General features: G+C 38.7%; 1 protein-coding gene across 3 annotated transcripts in view; it reads left to right on the top strand.

Moving 5' to 3' along the window:
- The first annotated feature begins 377 nt into the window (after positions 1 to 377).
- Positions 378 to 17,433, top strand: part of LRRC7 (leucine rich repeat containing 7) — a 75,412-nt gene continuing 58,356 nt past the window's right edge. For 2 of the 3 annotated variants that reach the window (XM_082053088.1, XM_082053087.1), the window contains exons 1-5: positions 378 to 572; positions 5,240 to 5,357; positions 6,259 to 6,337; positions 6,863 to 6,952; positions 8,791 to 8,847. In XM_082053088.1, coding sequence (XP_081909214.1) covers positions 384 to 572; positions 5,240 to 5,357; positions 6,259 to 6,337; positions 6,863 to 6,952; positions 8,791 to 8,847 — 533 coding nt within the window. In that variant the 5' untranslated portion in view covers positions 378 to 383. The remainder of the gene's footprint in view (positions 573 to 5,239; positions 5,358 to 6,258; positions 6,338 to 6,862; positions 6,953 to 8,790; positions 8,848 to 17,433) is intronic. The other variant, XM_082053086.1, reaches the window with a different exon arrangement.

Here is a 17,433-nt window from a genome sequence, read left to right as displayed (position 1 = left end):
TACATATCCTTGCCTTTATTGGTGTTGAAAAGGCAGGGAGTGCACGTCGTCGTTTTGTACTGTGTCTGATTAACATGTTCATACCTGTAGGATTTACACTGTTGATTTCCATCGTTAAAGAAAGCAACGGTTGTGGATGGTCTTGGCGTGTTAGGGGAACAGATGATGGACTGAGATTGCTTTGGGGGATAACACCAACAAATCTCTCTTTTTCATCTTTTCTAGTAAGGTAGAATAAGAAATGCAGAATGCAGACTACAGATATCCCTCAGGAAAAACTGTACTTAATGGCCTGCAATCTTGATAATAATTCTAAAGAAATAGTCCCCAAAATGTTTCAGAAAACTGTTTTTTCCCCTTTTCCTTCAGTATGCTGCTTGGAGATGACAACCAAAAGGAAAATTATCGGCCGCCTGGTGCCCTGCCGGTGTTTTCGTGGCGAAGAAGAAATTGTCTCGGTGTTGGATTACTCTCACTGTGGCCTACAGCAGGTGCCAAAGGAGGTTTTTAACTTTGAGCGGACGTTAGAGGAACTTTACCTAGATGCCAATCAAATTGAGGAGCTACCCAAGGTAATCAGTGCTCTGCCTGTGATACACATGTCAAAGTCATGTCCTTAAACCTGTATTCAGCATGTGCTTCAGCTCTGAGATAGGGCTTGCTGTGGGAGGTCATGGCTATTAACTCTAGAGATTCAATTACAGTTTTCCAAATCTTTCTTCCTGCCCTCTCTGAAGAGCCCAGCCCAGTGAGACACGTTCTTGCTATGAGGGGAGGAGAAGGGGCAGCCAATGAAGGCTTAAATTGGGAAATAAACAGTTGTTCAAAAGAAGTAGTTCTTGCACATCAAGTAATTCATGTGGCATTGGATACCTTGACCAGGAATACACTAATATATGAGGTAGCTGGTCTCCCGTTGGGATCCTCTGTAGCCCTGTGGTTAAAACGAGCTCTTTGTCAGCTGTTTATCCCTGTGAGAAGAACACCAGTGCTATGTGACTAATATTTTTATAATTGCAAATGAGCTCCTGCAATGAGATTACTTAAGTTATCCTTCCTGTGTAAAACTTCTTTCATGGAATCTTTAAATCCGTTCTTCTGTTGATTAATGTTTACTATGAGGAATGAAAAGTTACTGTAACTTAAGTGTTCTGGAAACAAAAGAGAGCAAGGTAGTGGAAAAACCAATTAAGGGTAGGTGCTGGCTGCATAATGAAGCGTGAAGTAATGTAAGCCATTCCTTAATTGAATTTTTCTCAACAATAATGAAAGATGCTTACAAGTCTTTAATTAAACATTGTTCCACTGTAATCCATTCTTCATCATCTCTCAACATATTTCTTTCCTACACTGCATAGAGGCTTCATATAATTTCCATTTACGAATGTAGAAAACGTACTTTTTCCATTACATGGAGTTCCTTTATTCGGATGTGATGGTTCATTGCTTCGGATTGCTCACTCCATCAAGAAATTCTTTACGGGCAGTGAGACAGGGTGGCTACAATCTGTTCAGTGGCAGGAGACTGGAGAGCTGCCTTATCTCTGCTCCTGGGAGGGACAGCGAGAACCTGAGATGTTTGCTGTCCTCATAAATATGACATGGATTGTAGCCAAGGCCATTTTACTGCTAATGAACACCTTCAGGACTGCTTCTCTTTTAATGATAATTCATGGTTAACCTTGGACATTTTCATCACGCTAGAAGAATATAAAAAAGTGTCTTCTGTAGCGAGGGATTTTTGGAATATTTGTTTGGGGTCTCTTGAAGGTGTGCATCGCTAAATTGCAGTGTACAATGGAAGACAAACATATCAGGGCATCAAACGAGAGATATTCCATAATTCTATATGGAAAAACTGAGGGCCAAAGGTGAGGGGTCCAAACTGGTGAGACTGGGATGGAGGTGCCAGCTGGGAGGGTCAGAACTGAACGGGGGGTGCAGTGAACCCTCTGCTCTGTGTTGTGGTGTCACCTGCTTTGTGTTTGTTATTTGTGAAACTCGCCTTGGACAGAAATACGCACCTTGGAGAAATGTAAATGTGCAGCCCTCTATTTTTTGCACCTCTTTTCTCTCAATTTTGTTATAAATAATATTTTGAAGCAAAGACGATATATTGAATCGGTCTTAAGTTTGGTAAATGCATCATTTAATGTAGCCTTGGCCTTGTATAATAGAAGATTGATAAGAGTGTTAATTTACTTTCTTTATACCATTCATAATTTTTTTGTCTTAAGCTTTTATTAATCATGACCATAAATTAAACAATTTAAGTAATTTCCTTATCGGATTTTCTGCTTCAAATATTTTTTTGCTGCATGTGTCTGAACTATTTAATTAATTTTGTAGGAGAGAAAATGCCATTTTTTGGACTTAAAATGGCACCATATTAATTAAAATTAACTTTTGCATTACACGTTATGATCTACCACAGGGAGAACTTTCCTCTCTCTGTAAATGTGAATTCAAATAACTTCTTCCGGAGACAATTTGTTTTGTCGGTTTTCTATTATTTACCAAGGTTTATGTGCCTCTGAAGTTGCAATATTCTTTGGAAACAGTCTCTCATCAGAATGCTTTATCATGTTTAAAAATCTGATAAAAAAAGCATGTGTAAAATCTCTGTTAAGTCCTTATCTACCTAGATAGATGACACACTAGAAACCGAATTATTTTACATGAAACTGATGTATTAAACTTATTCAGTCTGTTTTTTTTATTTATTTTACCTTACATTTTATGCATCATATATACACTTTTTTTTTCTCTGCTATCTTCATTGAAATTGATTTCTAGTTCCTAATTTATTATAATTTTCTTTTAAGGATGTATAGGATTGCTGTGTAATTCTTATTTTCTATTTTCCCCTAAATCTAGCCAAGTCTTTTATTTTATTTGCCTTTAACTTCATTATCGTGAGCTGCTGCTGCAAATCTGTCCCTATTTGTATGAGTCAAATGAATCAGTGACTAATTAAAAAGAATATTGATTTTAATGAAGGCCGAGTCACTGGCAATGAGTATCCAGAAAAACGTGAATGAGATGAAAATTCTCCCCAGCAGCTTTCCCTTATAAATATAAAGCAAAATCTGGACTCATTTGTGGTGGACAAAATTAGTTTACTTGTTAATGACTTAGGAAGAATTCATCTGTCTCTAACAACCAGTTCTAGAAATAGCCACCTGTGTGTTTCGCCATCTCCCGTGTTGGTAAATTAGACACCAGAAATGCTCAATGTGCCCCTGAAATTAGAGCTACAGTTAATGCTCAATTGTCTCCCTGAGAACAAGCAAAACAACGGAAACCTGAATGATACTGAGGTGATAACTGACGTACAGCTCACGTAGGTGGCGAGCTGCTATAAATTAACTATATTTTCTCTTGCGTTGCATTTGCTGTGTAAGTTAGCCTCCATTGAAGGCATTGAATACTTTTTCTATATCTGCCAATAAGAAATTGTGTTTCTGTTCTGCAAAGCTAAAAAGTGTTATTCCTTTGTGATTCTGACTTCACATTCCCCTGATATGTTGCCCAATCTATTCCACAGTTATTTCTGTGGAAAGTGAAAAGCAGAGATTTCATATTGTTCTCTCGTGGCCCTGGGAGCCAGTAGCTATTGCTGTGGAGTCAAGAGCTGCAGATATGCAGAATAATGCCCATTGTTGTAACTCCCATCCCAGCACTATTAGCACCACTTGGCTTCCACTCTGAAAGCAATAAAAGTATTATTTGGACATACAGTCTGACAATTATATCCAGATTGTGATGGCAAGGCCAGAAAGCACTAGAAACGGAGAAAGACACCTTTTGAAAATCCAATGGGTAAAAAAAAAAAAAAAAATGGGCAATTTTGGGCCTACATACCTGTATTCACGCTCTCGTATTCTTTCTGAGACAACAGTACATCATAAAATTACTCCCAAGGGAATATTTTTATTACACTACTTCACTCACCTGTTCAAAAGCCTCATATCTGTTCAGATATTGTCCACACTTTAGGTTCCAAGCCTTCCTTGGCTTTTAATAAAAGAATTCTCTCTGGGAAGGTGCCCTGGGAATTCCATTTTGCAGGTATAATAGCATTGGAATGGTTTGTATGTGCACCAGATTTCTGCAGGGTCCCTGTGCTGAACATTCCTCATGTCTACAGCTGTTCTCAGTACGGCGCTGAAAATGTCCAGAGCAAACCCCAGTGCCTGTAATTTCATCATTCCCAGTCTTGTCCAAATTGATGAGTTTCCATTAAAAAAGCAGGTGCTCTCAGATGCATTGCAAAGGGATTCCTCATGCTCTGCAGAGAGATTTCCCTTTATTACCATTGTCTGCAAGCAGAAATGTATATCCCAGTTTGGCTTCTTGGGCGTACAGAAATTCTTCTGGCTGATCTATACTGGAAAGGGCAGGCCCCAGTATGGAAATGGTTCAGTTACTGAGCTGTAGTACTGGGTGCGTCTCATGGGAACCTGAGAAAACTGTCAATACAAAAATACAAAGGCATTTTGAGAAGTGTCTCTCAGTAAAAAGGCTCTTTCATACCTGGTATCAGTTGATGGTGTGTTGTGCTCCTCAGTATGAGCAGTTTTTATTCACCTGATTCCCTCTCAGGCTTCTGAGGAGAGATTATCTTGAAGAAGAAGCAGGATTTCTCCAAAGGATTCTGAGTTACCGCAGAAAAAAGCAGTTTCAAGATTATCTAAACTTTCCTTGCAGTGAAGTGCCTGGTTGGCGTTTGTACACCATTTTGTGTTAATTTTCTGCTCTCCAGACAATTTGCTGAGTTTATCATATAGGCAATGGAATTATTATGCATTTTCAAATAGCCTAGAAACGAGTATATAGACTCTATACCTCCACTGGGCTTGAAGAAGCTCTAAGCTACTCTGGCTAAAAAATAAACCTGCTTGTTCTTCATATGCAACAGCTCTGACTGTGCAGGACAGTGTCCATACATGTGAAATCACTTTTCATGGCTGCTGTCTGTATGGTGGTTTTATTAATTTTTACATGTGCAAGGTGTTGGATGAGAGAGTGAACTTTCTTGAAGAAAACAGTGATGTTAAATAGGTGCTTTCAATGTGATGTATTGATTATTTCGGGTTGAAAGGAGGATTTGGTTTTGCAGTGGAAATTCTTATGTAGCAAATGTAATTTTGTGGTAGTTGTTGCTTCTATGTATCAATAATGAACCCAAACTGATCTTTTTCCTGTAAACCCTATAAAGAATCTTTTTGTGTTGCAGCAACTGTTCAACTGTCAAGCTTTACGCAAACTGAGTATTCCGGACAACGACCTCTCCAGCCTGCCCACCACCATTGCCAGCTTAGTTAATCTCAGAGAACTCGATATCAGTAAAAATGGTAAGAGATCAAAAGTATCAAGTGTTTTAAAGAATTGTAATGAATGTGAACCATGATGGAGTTTTCATTCCTAATGATTGACAAACTTGTGCTCTAGAAATCTTTTTCTAGGTTGTATATTGTTTTCCTGTTTGACACTTTTGAGAAGTCTGGGTTGATATCTACATAATATATCATAGATATCTATCATAGTATATATAGATATCTAGCATAGTATCCTGCAATGACTTGTGAGTGATAAACATCATGAACAGGAGTGGGAGCCCATTTGTCAGTGCACTGTGAACTGTTCTGCTTTCCAGAGTGGCTTCGCACTCACTCAGGGCTCTCGTATGAAGTGTTTAAACACATAAGGCTGCAGGTGAACAACCACCAGGATTTATGGAGCCAGTGACTGATTTACTGATGTGCATTTCCATATTATGCATTTCCATATTTATGTGCCTCAGAACCTTTGCATGTCTGCACTTAAGTGCCTTTGTTTGGAAAATGAGGCTTAGGCACTCTTGGAAATTTGGAAAACTTTCTTATCAGTTGAGGCTGAGAGACTCTCAGGATTAGATAAGTGTTCTGGAGAGAGAGGGAGGCAAAGGAGAAAAAGACAAGCAGGTCAGAAAGAAATGAAAGGCACAAATATCAGTATAAATTGTGTTACTGGTTAACTCTGGAAGATTATATAAATCAGGCATTAGCATCACAGTTTTAGAACAAAGCCTATTATCTTTTTTTGGTGTATTTATTTAGTGCTTAATTATCATTTAGATTATAATACTAAAATATGCTTATTCTTCCTGTTATACTTTAAGTCTGATCTGAAAATGCCAAATGAACTCATTTATGAACAAAACAAGATAAACAGTTTTTTTATGTGTGTATAATAATCCTTTCAATATTTTTCTAGGAATTCAAGATTTTCCAGAAAATATTAAATGTTGTAAGTGTTTAACTATCATTGAAGCCAGTGTCAATCCAGTCTCTAAGTAAGTATCAGTAGCTTGTGTTTGTGTACGGCAAGGGCAGAAAATTTACCCTAAGTGAACTAAAATGTCCAGGCCTTGAGTCAAGTTCATTTGCTTCGTGTATTTGGGAAGTAAAGCTGTGCAGCATCCTCACATACAGTAATCTCTTGTCTGGGACTTTGGCAACCCTTATTCCTTCCAAAAACTTGCAATAATAGTAACAAAGAATATGTGGTGTAATTGCATGATTTATAAAATGAGAGAGAGAAAGGAAGAAAGAAAGAAAACACCTTTGGCTTAAACTCTCAGCTAGGAAGGGAAAAAAGGCTGACGTAGCTTGAATGTGCCAGGCATTTGAACTTTATGTGGTTATAGCAACATGGAAAAGAAGCAAACAGGTAAAAGTGTTGTCTGTAACGAGTAAGTTCTTGAGAATTTGGGGAGAAAAAGAAGGCGAGAACATCATCTTTCTCTTTCTAAATATACATTCTTATTATTTCCATAGCAACTTTGGTGTGAGCATTAAGGTTTCAACTGTTTTTTTAGGCTGCCAGATGGCTTCACACAACTCCTAAATTTGACCCAGCTCTATCTCAATGATGCTTTTTTGGAGTTTCTCCCAGCCAACTTTGGAAGGTAAGTTAGTCATCACAGCACCTCGCTCTTTCATATCAACCCCCATAGATTTTAGTGGACCATTTTGAAGCTGTATTCTTTTTAACAAAGCAAAGCAAAACCAAACCAACCAAAAACCCAACAAACACTAATAAAATAACCCACAACCCCCCACCAAAATTAAAAAAAAAAATTGGCTTCCCAGCCTTATTTTGATGAATGATTGTTGTTGGAGAGGATGTTATGTCAGCAAGAATTTTATGCTGAACTGGTGCAGTTTGGTGGTTTAGGGAAAAGGTAAGGAGTGGAAATTGAAGAAGAGGCACATCCTCGATCAAATATGTTATTAAATTGTGGCAAGGGTAGAAAATAACACTACGGTCTGTGCCTATTGAAAAATGAAGAAAAAGAAAAAGCATTGTGAGTCAGAAAGAAAGAAAGAAAGAAATGAGCAAAAGAAAAATGTGGAAGCAAGACCAAGAGAGAAGATTCAAAAGACAGCAGAGCAGAATGGGTGTAGAATGAGAGTAAAAAGAAATGCAGCAGAAACTGAGCCCAAAAGTGTTAGATAAGGACAAGGCAGGAGGGGGAAATCCAAGTTAACACCATTTGCTGTGCCCATTTTGGAGGGCAGCAGAAACCCATGGATCCTCACCTGTGCAGCTCTGGCAGAAACAGCACACTTATTCCATTTACTCGGGTGAGGGGACACTTGCCCATTCTGCCCTTGGATTGTCCTGTTGCCCAAACATCTCAGAAGGCAAAGGATTAACAGAGGAAATATATAATGCTATTACAGAATTCATCTGGTATTGTTTTTTTCCTGATCCATCCAGCCACCCGTAGGTGTGTTTTATTGTTCAGCTAGGAACATCAACTCAGCACTGCAAAATGAATCCTGAGGTGACATGGTCGGTGTGGCAATGCCATTAGTATGCTGGGGCACTGAGAAATGGAGCGTGCTACTCTATCAGCATTTGCTCCTGGGCCTGTCAGTGAGCAGAGCTGAGTGGGGCTTCCCTGAACACCTTGCAGAAAATCCTGCTTGAAGAGAGACGAAGACAAATTGTCATTGTTTGCATTTGATGAGCGTTTGGGATATCAGAGTAAATCCTAAGACAGCCTGATTCTGCAGTTTGGAATCAAACGTTATGTTCAAATGCCAAGGAGAAACACATATACAAAATACCCTGCAATGTATCAATGTGTAGTGTTTATATTCATTCTGCTTTCTCAAGCCTTGCTAGTTCTTTGTTTCATATACTAAATCTTTTAGCAGAAAGTACTAACTTTTTTTTCTTTCACAAATACAAAGTTTGTCTAAAGAAATGGCGTTAGTTCCAGTTGTGGTCATTGTTCCTTTATTATTATTCTACTCCTATATTCTCTATTTACTATCTTGCATTTACAAATCCTTGTCATGATTCCAAAGCTTCCCACACTGACACACAGGCATTGCTCTTTTTTTTCTTACTAACTCTTGAACTGTATCTCCCTTATTGCTCTTCTGAACATTTTAGTGCTTTCTTTACATCCTCTGGTACAGTAATGTTCAGTTAGGCTGAATATTATTTTTCACATTTATTCACATTTTCAATTTATTCACATTTAGCCATGTGAATAAGGGCAGGAGGAGTTCGGGTAAAGGCAGATGTGTCCTTATCTGCAGCTGTGTCCTCACACAAAGCTCTTGAGTTCTGAATACAGTTTGTGTCGTATACAGCCCCACGATAACTGGACATCTTACTCATGTGCATTAAGCGGACTCTTTTTTGTTGAAATAAGTAGTTTCAAATCATTCTTCTGCATTCATGAACTAATTCATTGAATGAACTAATTGTTTTCTATCGTATTTCTAGACTTGTCAAATTGCGAATTTTGGAGTTAAGAGAAAATCACTTGAAAACTCTACCAAAGTAAGTGATTGAATATTTACAACAGTCTCTTTCACCAGAAATTTCCAAAAGTGCAAAATGTTTTTTTGTTAGCAATGCAATGGTGTCATTTTTTTTCAGAGTGATTTTTTTTCCATGGTGGAAAGACATTTTGCCGAAGTTTTTTAGCAAAAAGCAAGCATAGAATAGAAGATGGAGACTGGTACATTGGCTGACGGTAGCTCAATGTGCAAAATCTATAACATTTGAAAATATAAGATGTAAACAAAATTGGAAAACAACATGTGAGATAACCCTGGTCAGTGATTACATGACAGTATTTTCCTGATCAAGAAGTAATCTGATGTGTTGAGAACCTACTCAATGTAACCTCAGTAGAACAGTCTCCGTGTATGATCTGTACAGAACTGAAACGTATTTGGTGGTTTACAATACTATTTAGAAACCGGTATCATCGGAATATTGAAGGACTGTCAGTTTGGTAGTGTTACTTACTTATGAAAAAGGTTGCTATAATTTGACCAACATTAAAATAATATTTTGAAAAGGAACCAGTAAAGAAATGAAAAATAAATCTGTACACTTCCCATGCTAAATACAGGAATTTGCACTGCATAAAGCAAGGAATATGATTTTGTGTTCAGACCAGCACTATTTAATTGTTTCCTGTAACAGCAATGAAAGCAATGAAAAAATCACCATGGATTTGGGATTGTTATAGATGGGGTTGTATGTCCCCATCACAAGTGAGACTTAGAGCGGTAGCAATAGACTGTATTTATGAAATGTTGCTAATACTGAATCACATGTTATTTAGCTCATTTAAGGGCCCCCTTCCTATCAGGCACCGTCTTCTGCACAGGCACTTTGTCTGTGCTGGGATATAGTGACATTTTCTCTAATTCCTGCGGGTTTTTATCCACAGCACTCGCCTTTTTGAAGGAAAGTCGGGTTTGTGTTAGCGGCAAAGTTCTTTAGACCCGTGTCATACACGTTTTTGTACCACCTTTCTATTTCTGCTGTTCTGAGTTACATTTACGATTTTGAAAAACAAAATAAAGCTTCAATCTGCTGCCAAAGTGTTTATTTGCATTTAAAAATGAGACCTGTCCAGGACAGCAGGTCTTTATCATCTGAAAGGCTGCGTAACATACATGCTGCAGTATGTACACGGTATCTAACCACCTCTTGAGTATCAGTCTCTTTTAAGAGGGAATTGCATAGTCTCTGTATCTAGAAGGTGCTTGTCAGAATAAAAGGCTGTGTGTGTGCTAGGACTGAAGAATCAGAATTCTACAACAGAGGAATTTTGATCAAACAGAATATTTCTGGACTAGTTCCAATCCCACGGAAGATGATAACAGACTTGTTCCTGAATTCAGTGGGAGCATGGTTGGGATTGTGTATCATTGTTACTAATAAAAATATGTATTTTTTCCTGTGCTACATGGTGTTCAAGAGGCAGATTTTGTCAAGTTTGGCAGATGTTTGGTACCTAAGTGCAGCAGCCTTTGGTTCAGTAACACAAAGTTTGCTGAGGTGGCCGAGCGAGACTTTTCCCACTGTGTGATTCTGAAATTGGTTCTTGTAACCAAGGGAAATGTTATTTGTAGGTGTGTTTGTTCTCTGCTCTTTGTGGTGTCAGAAGCCTTTGCTATGATATAATACTTGAAGGCTTGCTTTCTTATCCTACAATTTGTTAGATGTGTCATGAATCAGATAACCTGATTATATTTGTAGTTTGTCCAGTTGTTCCAATGTAAGAAAAGACATCAAAAGGAAGGCAAATAAATAATATTAATCTTGTAATTTGGCTTTTAAATAGATGTGAAATGTACTGTAAAACTGTCTTATGTAGCTTGCGCTCAGTACTATTACCATGTTAAGTGGAACTTAAAAGATGTTATCAAAAAACGGATCATATTCTTTCATCTGTTCTGTGCTGTAAAAAATATATATAAAGAATTTTTAAGGGAAATATTTAGCACTTTGGCATAAACAGGAGTTAAATGTGCTTTGTGTTTAACGTAGCTCTAATTTTGTTATGTTTAGAATCATAGGAGCGTTTTGGTTGGAAAAGACCCTCAGGATCATCAAGTCCAACCATAACCCAGCCAACTCTTGCACTAGCCCGTGTCTCTGAGAACCTCGTCTAAACGTCTTTTAAAGCCCTCCAGGGATGGTGACTCCACCACTGCCCTGGGCAGCCTGTTCCAATGCCTGATAGACCTTTCTGGGAAGAATTTTTTCCTACTATCATACTAAATCAGCAGTCAAGATTGTTGTAAAATGTAGCCATAGTAACTGAATGCAAAATGTTCTAAAATTAGCTACAAAAATATGAGATTAAGCACTAGTTATTACTAGTGGACAGGTAGCTCTCCAGCCAGACAGATCCCCAGTGCCCCTCTTCAGTCCATCCTGCATTCAAAATGAGAGCTTCCCTTGCTTGAATTTGCTGACACAATTTTACGGCATCTGAAACATGTCCAAACATATCACTGAATTCCCAGACACTTTCCTGACAGAAAATTAGCGAAGCATTGTTCACAAAATGTTTTGAAGATTGTTCTGATTTCCTCTGACGAGCACCCCAAACATTCCAAATGACACCGTCGCGCTCTGTCTTCCGGGGCTGCAGATGTTCATTGCTCTTCAGATGACAATGTTGCAGGATGGTCCTGTTTTCTGCCAGCAGGACTTTCTCCTCAGGAAATACTACTAGGCTTACAAATAGTTTCAACGCACTGAAAATATTTGTATGTTTAGTCTACAGATCTTCACAATACTGGTTTTGAAAAATCAGTTATTTATTTCCTCTCTTATATGGTTTAATTAACAATTATTATTGATGCTGCCTTCCAGGACCTTTTGAGCATTTAGAAATACTTGGAAATCCCTGGCCAATATTGGAAAGGATTTCTGATGTTTTAGTAAAGCTTTAATTTGTGCACCAAACATAGAAATATAAGTCTTTTTCATTTCTGTTCACTGTTTCAGAGCATTTGTGAGATTCTGACCAAGTTTCTTACATCAGAACAATGTTACCACCTAGATCTCAGGGTTGTCTGTTGGAGTGAAGAACAAACAAAGATAAATTTTTATTATTCTGGGTGGATAGAAGTGTACTTTACTGGCTGTAAGAACATGTAATGGGATGGTGTTTCATAGCTTGTGGCTCCCTAGTGTTCTGTGCTGTACCACTGCCCTACAAATGTGTATTTGCAGCTCCAGGTGAGGTTTTCCAGTTGCCAGTGGGCTCTGCCTGTTCTGTCCGACTCGTTTAGTATTACCCACGTTCTTCAGTATTTGTCATCTGTGTAGGTGTTGCCGGGGAATGTCAGTGAACATGTCAGCACCTCTGGGTTCAGCGTGTAACAACCACTGATTGCAGTTGTACTTGTCGTCTGGTGTGTCTGGTCAAACAGAAAACACCTCACTTGAAAGTTTTTTCTCAAGTTTATAAGAAAAAATAACAGTATAATACCACTGTGTTTTCCCATGGTTTGGTGAGTGGATTTTACTGAATGTGCAAGAGTTCAGGTGGTAAGCACTGCTGTTTGAGTCAGTGTGACCACATGGATGCCAAAACACAAAATCTCCTTCTTGTAGTCCTCAGGTACCCTTGGCTTTCAGTATTCTTTGGATTTTAATTTTAAGCATTTTCCAAGTTGTGAGTGGCATTGTAGGACCTGTATCTTTCCCCATGTGCAACATCGGGCTGTTTATTGCAATTTTTTAAAGCAGTGTTTTTTCTTTGAAGGAAACAGTATAAGACAAAGCACAGTATAAGACAAAGCACAGAAAGTAAATCTTTTCCTACCAGTAATTGTTTCTGGAAAGTTATTTCAAACTAGTCGAATGGAAGTTCCCGGTGGGTACCAATACGGGAGTCATGTTTGTGCCGCCTGCACTGGAAAAAACAACTTGACATGATGATGAGTCAACCTGAAATCGTGCAGCAGCTGCAGCCCCTGTCTTCCACCAGCCCTTGGGTTCCATCGCTTCGGTTCTGATGGCTGTTTGAGGCCAGGGGCTGTTTTCTGGATGTCTCGTTGTAATAAGTGTACTGTTAGACAGTACATCTTCCAAATACAGTCCGCTGTTCTCCAAAACTAACTCTCCAAGAGTTAGTGTTCAAATTGGATGTAAATCCAGAATATTGAAAAGTATGTATTCCTATTGTCCTTCTGCCAAAGGGCAGCTGGTTAAATCCTGGAATTGTCTTTGGTTTTGGTTGTTGTTTTGTTTGGTTTTGGTTTTTTTCCCTTTGTAAGTGATAAGGTGGTTATATTAGTCAGACTTCACGTTAGCACAGACTGTATTTTCATTTCTGTCTTGACTGTTTTCCCAGAGTTTGAGTATAACTTGGTTTGTGCATTGGTAATAAAGACTGAGATAAATCTCTGTCATAAATATTAATTGCTCTTTATAGAAACAGATGTGAGCAGACCTGCCACCCCTAAACAGGATGTTTTGGGACATCAAGATCCTGTTGAATCCCTGAGAGCAATTAGGAATATTTCATATCTCAGTGAGAATCTGGAAGCTGTACCTGTGCTGTTTGCACTCAGCAGCAGGTAGCTGCCTGTATTTTTTCAGAAATCTTGTAAAATAAAGTACTTAGTATGATCTTTGCTCTTAGAGCTGTTTGGGCTGAAGAAAACACCTCTTCAGGGTTTTGTGGGATTTCTTTCAGTAGAGACTTGTAAAACTGAAAAATTGCAGAAACCGCATTTGTAAGTGGTGAGTCACTAGTGTCTGAGAACCTGTAGGTGCTGGTAATTGATGAGAAAATACTTGTATTTGTTGTATTCATCCTAATGACTCACTGTTTCCCAACTGAACCTGTGGCTTCTCATCTCTTCTTTGGTTTTCTTGACAGTAGGTGTTACAGCTATTGTTTTTCTGCAGTACCCTGCTGTTAGGAAATAATGTACAAAGGACATGTTACCAGAGGGGTGGAGCCCTAGCAGCTGATGTTAGGGAAAAACAAGATTTCTCTTGGTCTTCAGCTGCTGCTGAGAATCAATTTGCTTTGTGAAGAGTAACAATTGTAGATCAAGTTCTCAAGTACAGTCTCTAAAATTGGAAGAACTATGTAATTCTGAAGACGAGAGCAATTAAAAACTAGGTGAAATTTAATAGTACAGCGTGTGAGGTCATGTACCGTGGGACTAATAGGAATTTATGTTATAAATTAGGAGTTCTTTAATCAGGAATCATATTGGAAAAAAAAGACACAAATGTATTAGTAGGATGTAAAATGTCTGTGAGTCATTGGTCTAATAGAGCCATGACAATGCCAAATGTTCTTTGTGAAAGTATTTTCACTAGCACAAAGAGGCGTTTATGACATTGTATAAAAAAATGAGAGAGGCTTCATTTGGAAAAGCTCCGAATGGAATAAGGATGAGAAACAGATAAACAAGGTCCTTTTCTGATAGGAAAAATAATGAATGCAGAATGTGTTATATGCAAGAGCCTAAAATAACGTGTTACTTAATCTAAGAAAACGAGTTGAAGAGAGATCTGTTGGTGTTTGTCTCTACACATGGAGTCAAGGTTCTGCCCCTCTACTCTGCTCTGGTGAGATCCCACCTGCAATCCTGCACCTGGCTCTGGGTCCTCAGCACAGGACAGACCTGGAGCTGCTGGAGAGGGGCCAGAGGAGCCACAGAAATGATCCGAGGCTGGAGCAGCTCTGCTGGGAGGACAGGCTGAGAGAGTTGGGGTGTTCAGATGGAGAAGAGAAGCTCCAGGGAGACCTTATTACACCTTTCCATGCTTAAAAGGGGCCCGTAAGGAAGATGGGGACAGAGTTTTGAGCAGGACTTGTTGCAATAGGACAAGAGGTGATGGTTTTAAACTAAAGGAGGGAGATTCGGGCTGGACATGAGGAAGAAATTGTCACCCCTGAGGGTGGTGAGAGCCCATCCCAGGTTGGCCAGAGAGGTGGTGGATGAACCATCCCTGGAGACATCCCAGGCCAGACTGGACGGGGCTCTGAGCAACCTGAGCTGGTGCAGATGTCCCTGCTCATGGCAGGGGTGGCACTGGGGGAGCTGGGAAGGTCCCTTCAACACAAACCCTTCTATGAACTTGGGAGAGAGCTATTTCTGCCTGGACAAAGGCAGAATAAGAAATGAGGCTAACCTGGCCATGTGAGGTGGGAATTGGAAGTTTCCAGAGTATCTGAGTCATCAGTACCTTCTCCCTCCTCCTTTTAAGACTAAACTCATCACTCTACATTTAGCTGAAGGACAACAGCAGCACTTTTGGCTTGGGCTGGGTCTCCCCAGTGCAGACCACTGGAGGTGGCCCCTGGGCTGGTCCCTGTCACCCAGCTGCCAGGGAGACTGGATGTGAGTGTCCTGGCAGCAGGACATGCAGGGACATGCATTCTGCTACATAGAACAAATTTTGGTGGTTATTAAGCAAACTGGCTGAAATCAACCAGAAATGGTAATTTTTTACCACAAATGCTCTAACTACATTGTAAGGTTCTTTGTGTTGATCGGCACTTTGATCTTCCTCTGAAGATTCGTTGTTCTCTGAAAGAGACTTATATTCCAATTATCCCCTTGGTTTGCAATTATTTTAGTGCAATCTTCCTGCATTTCCGAAATACTTCATACCTGTAGTTTTACTGCTGGTTTGACTCAGGAATACAAGGACTTTATGGAAGTGATGGTGATGATAAAGTTTTGATTTGGTTGTTTTTCATCTTTCTTTTCTTAAAATTAGCCATTTTACATCGATATGGTCTCAGTCTTAAAATGTAAACTTGTTTTTTTTTATTCTTGATTGCACATTTCTAGGCTTTGATCATAGTAAAATATAACTATGTGAAAATACAGGCAATATGTTTTAGCCACGCAGTCATATTTCTGAGAACTGCTGCTAATAAGTATGTTTGCTGTCACATTCAGGCTACTTGGAAAATCATTGTTTAAACTTACCTGTTGTAGGCAATATAATGTAAAGTTGGTAATTTTCTGTTTTGCCTTTTTCTGCCAATGTCTCAAGTTGTAAAGAATCTCTGGGTTTAACTGCCACTAGTTACATTATAACAGGACTCTGGGCATTCTGGTTCCACAAAAGCAGTTCTCCAAAATTGTATGAAAACTAAACCTTCCTATTTTTGTATAATATTTTTACTATCAATGCTTGAATACCTTCCTTGATAAAGGGCAATGAATATGTTTTCTTCCAATGATTTGAAAGCACAGGTCAGTCTTATCCAAAGTTTTCCATAAAAAAATATTTCAAAGAGAAATGGAAAGAAGAAGGATGACATCTATTAAGATTTTCCTCTGGGTAATGAATGAAGGTGTGAAAACAATTTTGGTGAATATATAATGAAGGTATGTGTTGCAGCTTCACAGTTAAATATATATTGTAACAAAAACTTAAGGGGGAAGACAAAGAATCCCATTTTCGACCCAGAAGAATTCACTCTTATGAAATTTCATCAAATTGAGTTTTTCTTTGAATTCCAAGTTTACTTTTATTTTTTTCTCTAAATGCAGTGTGAAAATTTGACATTTTTCTCTAACATTCTATGCATTTCTTTCCATTTATTTCTTTCCCCCAAAATTTAGAGATGGAACCATAGAAAGCAGCAGCTCTATGGCATGGTGGTGGGGAGTACGTATGTTCTTTTATTCCTCCCACTCCCCCAGGCAATTTATTTATTTTAAGAACTGATTAAATTAAAAAAAAAAAAAAAGGATGTTATTTCTTTTATTCCCTGACGTAGCAAAACTGTAGCTCTTTCACACCTGAAAAATGAACCAGAATATTACAGGCTGCGCTGTGCATGCCAAAATTTTAATTATTTCCACTACCAAACTCCTGTGTAGATGGCACCAAACGATGTGCCGGTTACCTGCAACTGCAACGTCGGGCAGACAAACCAAAGTGGTGGAGGTTGTCCTGTTCCTGCTGGAATTGTCATGAGCACGTATTTGTTGAAATTACTTGTAACTCTCGTTTGTGCTTTTTATTTCTTGCAAGTGGTGGGACTGTGTGTACCTGATCAAAGGGTCAAGGTTTCTAAGCATCACCACAAAATCTGTGTAAAAAGAACACAGTAATTTGTTTTAAAAATAATATAAAGCGAGGGAGACTAGATTCTTCCTTGGCAGAACACGTATGAAATAGCAGTAGATGTTTTGCAGAGGTTAAGTTTGCAAATTGGATGTATCTAAACCTGGGGAGAGTTCAACTCTTCTGCCCTTCTGTATCTCAGACTTTATTACAAATTGAGAAAGCAGTGGAATAATAGAGATGAGTCAGTTCTGCAGAGACACGGCGTGTGTGCTGATTGCTGACATTCCTCTTAAATCATCGTTTGGGTACGAAAACCTGCATGGATCATGCAAGTGGAAGCATCTTTGGTGTTTTATCACAGTATTGTTTGTAACCCTGTCTGGTAAAGTTGTTTTGCTCTTGTTCCCTATTTCAATACCACTTTTCTTTGACTTTTTAAGAGAAGTATCAACATTTTGTATTGTTGGCAGATGTGGCCTTGCTTGTTTCTGCAGTTTCATCTCAGCAGGAATGAGCCACTAAAGATTCAGAAGGATATTCAGACATTGAAAA

The sequence above is a fragment of the Streptopelia decaocto genome, assembly GCF_964273445.1.
Source record: "Streptopelia decaocto genome assembly, chromosome: 5".
Taxonomy (NCBI): Eukaryota; Metazoa; Chordata; class Aves; order Columbiformes; family Columbidae; genus Streptopelia; species Streptopelia decaocto.
The sequence above is the reverse complement of the archived record's forward strand: the minus strand, read 5'-3'. Positions and strand labels throughout refer to the sequence as shown.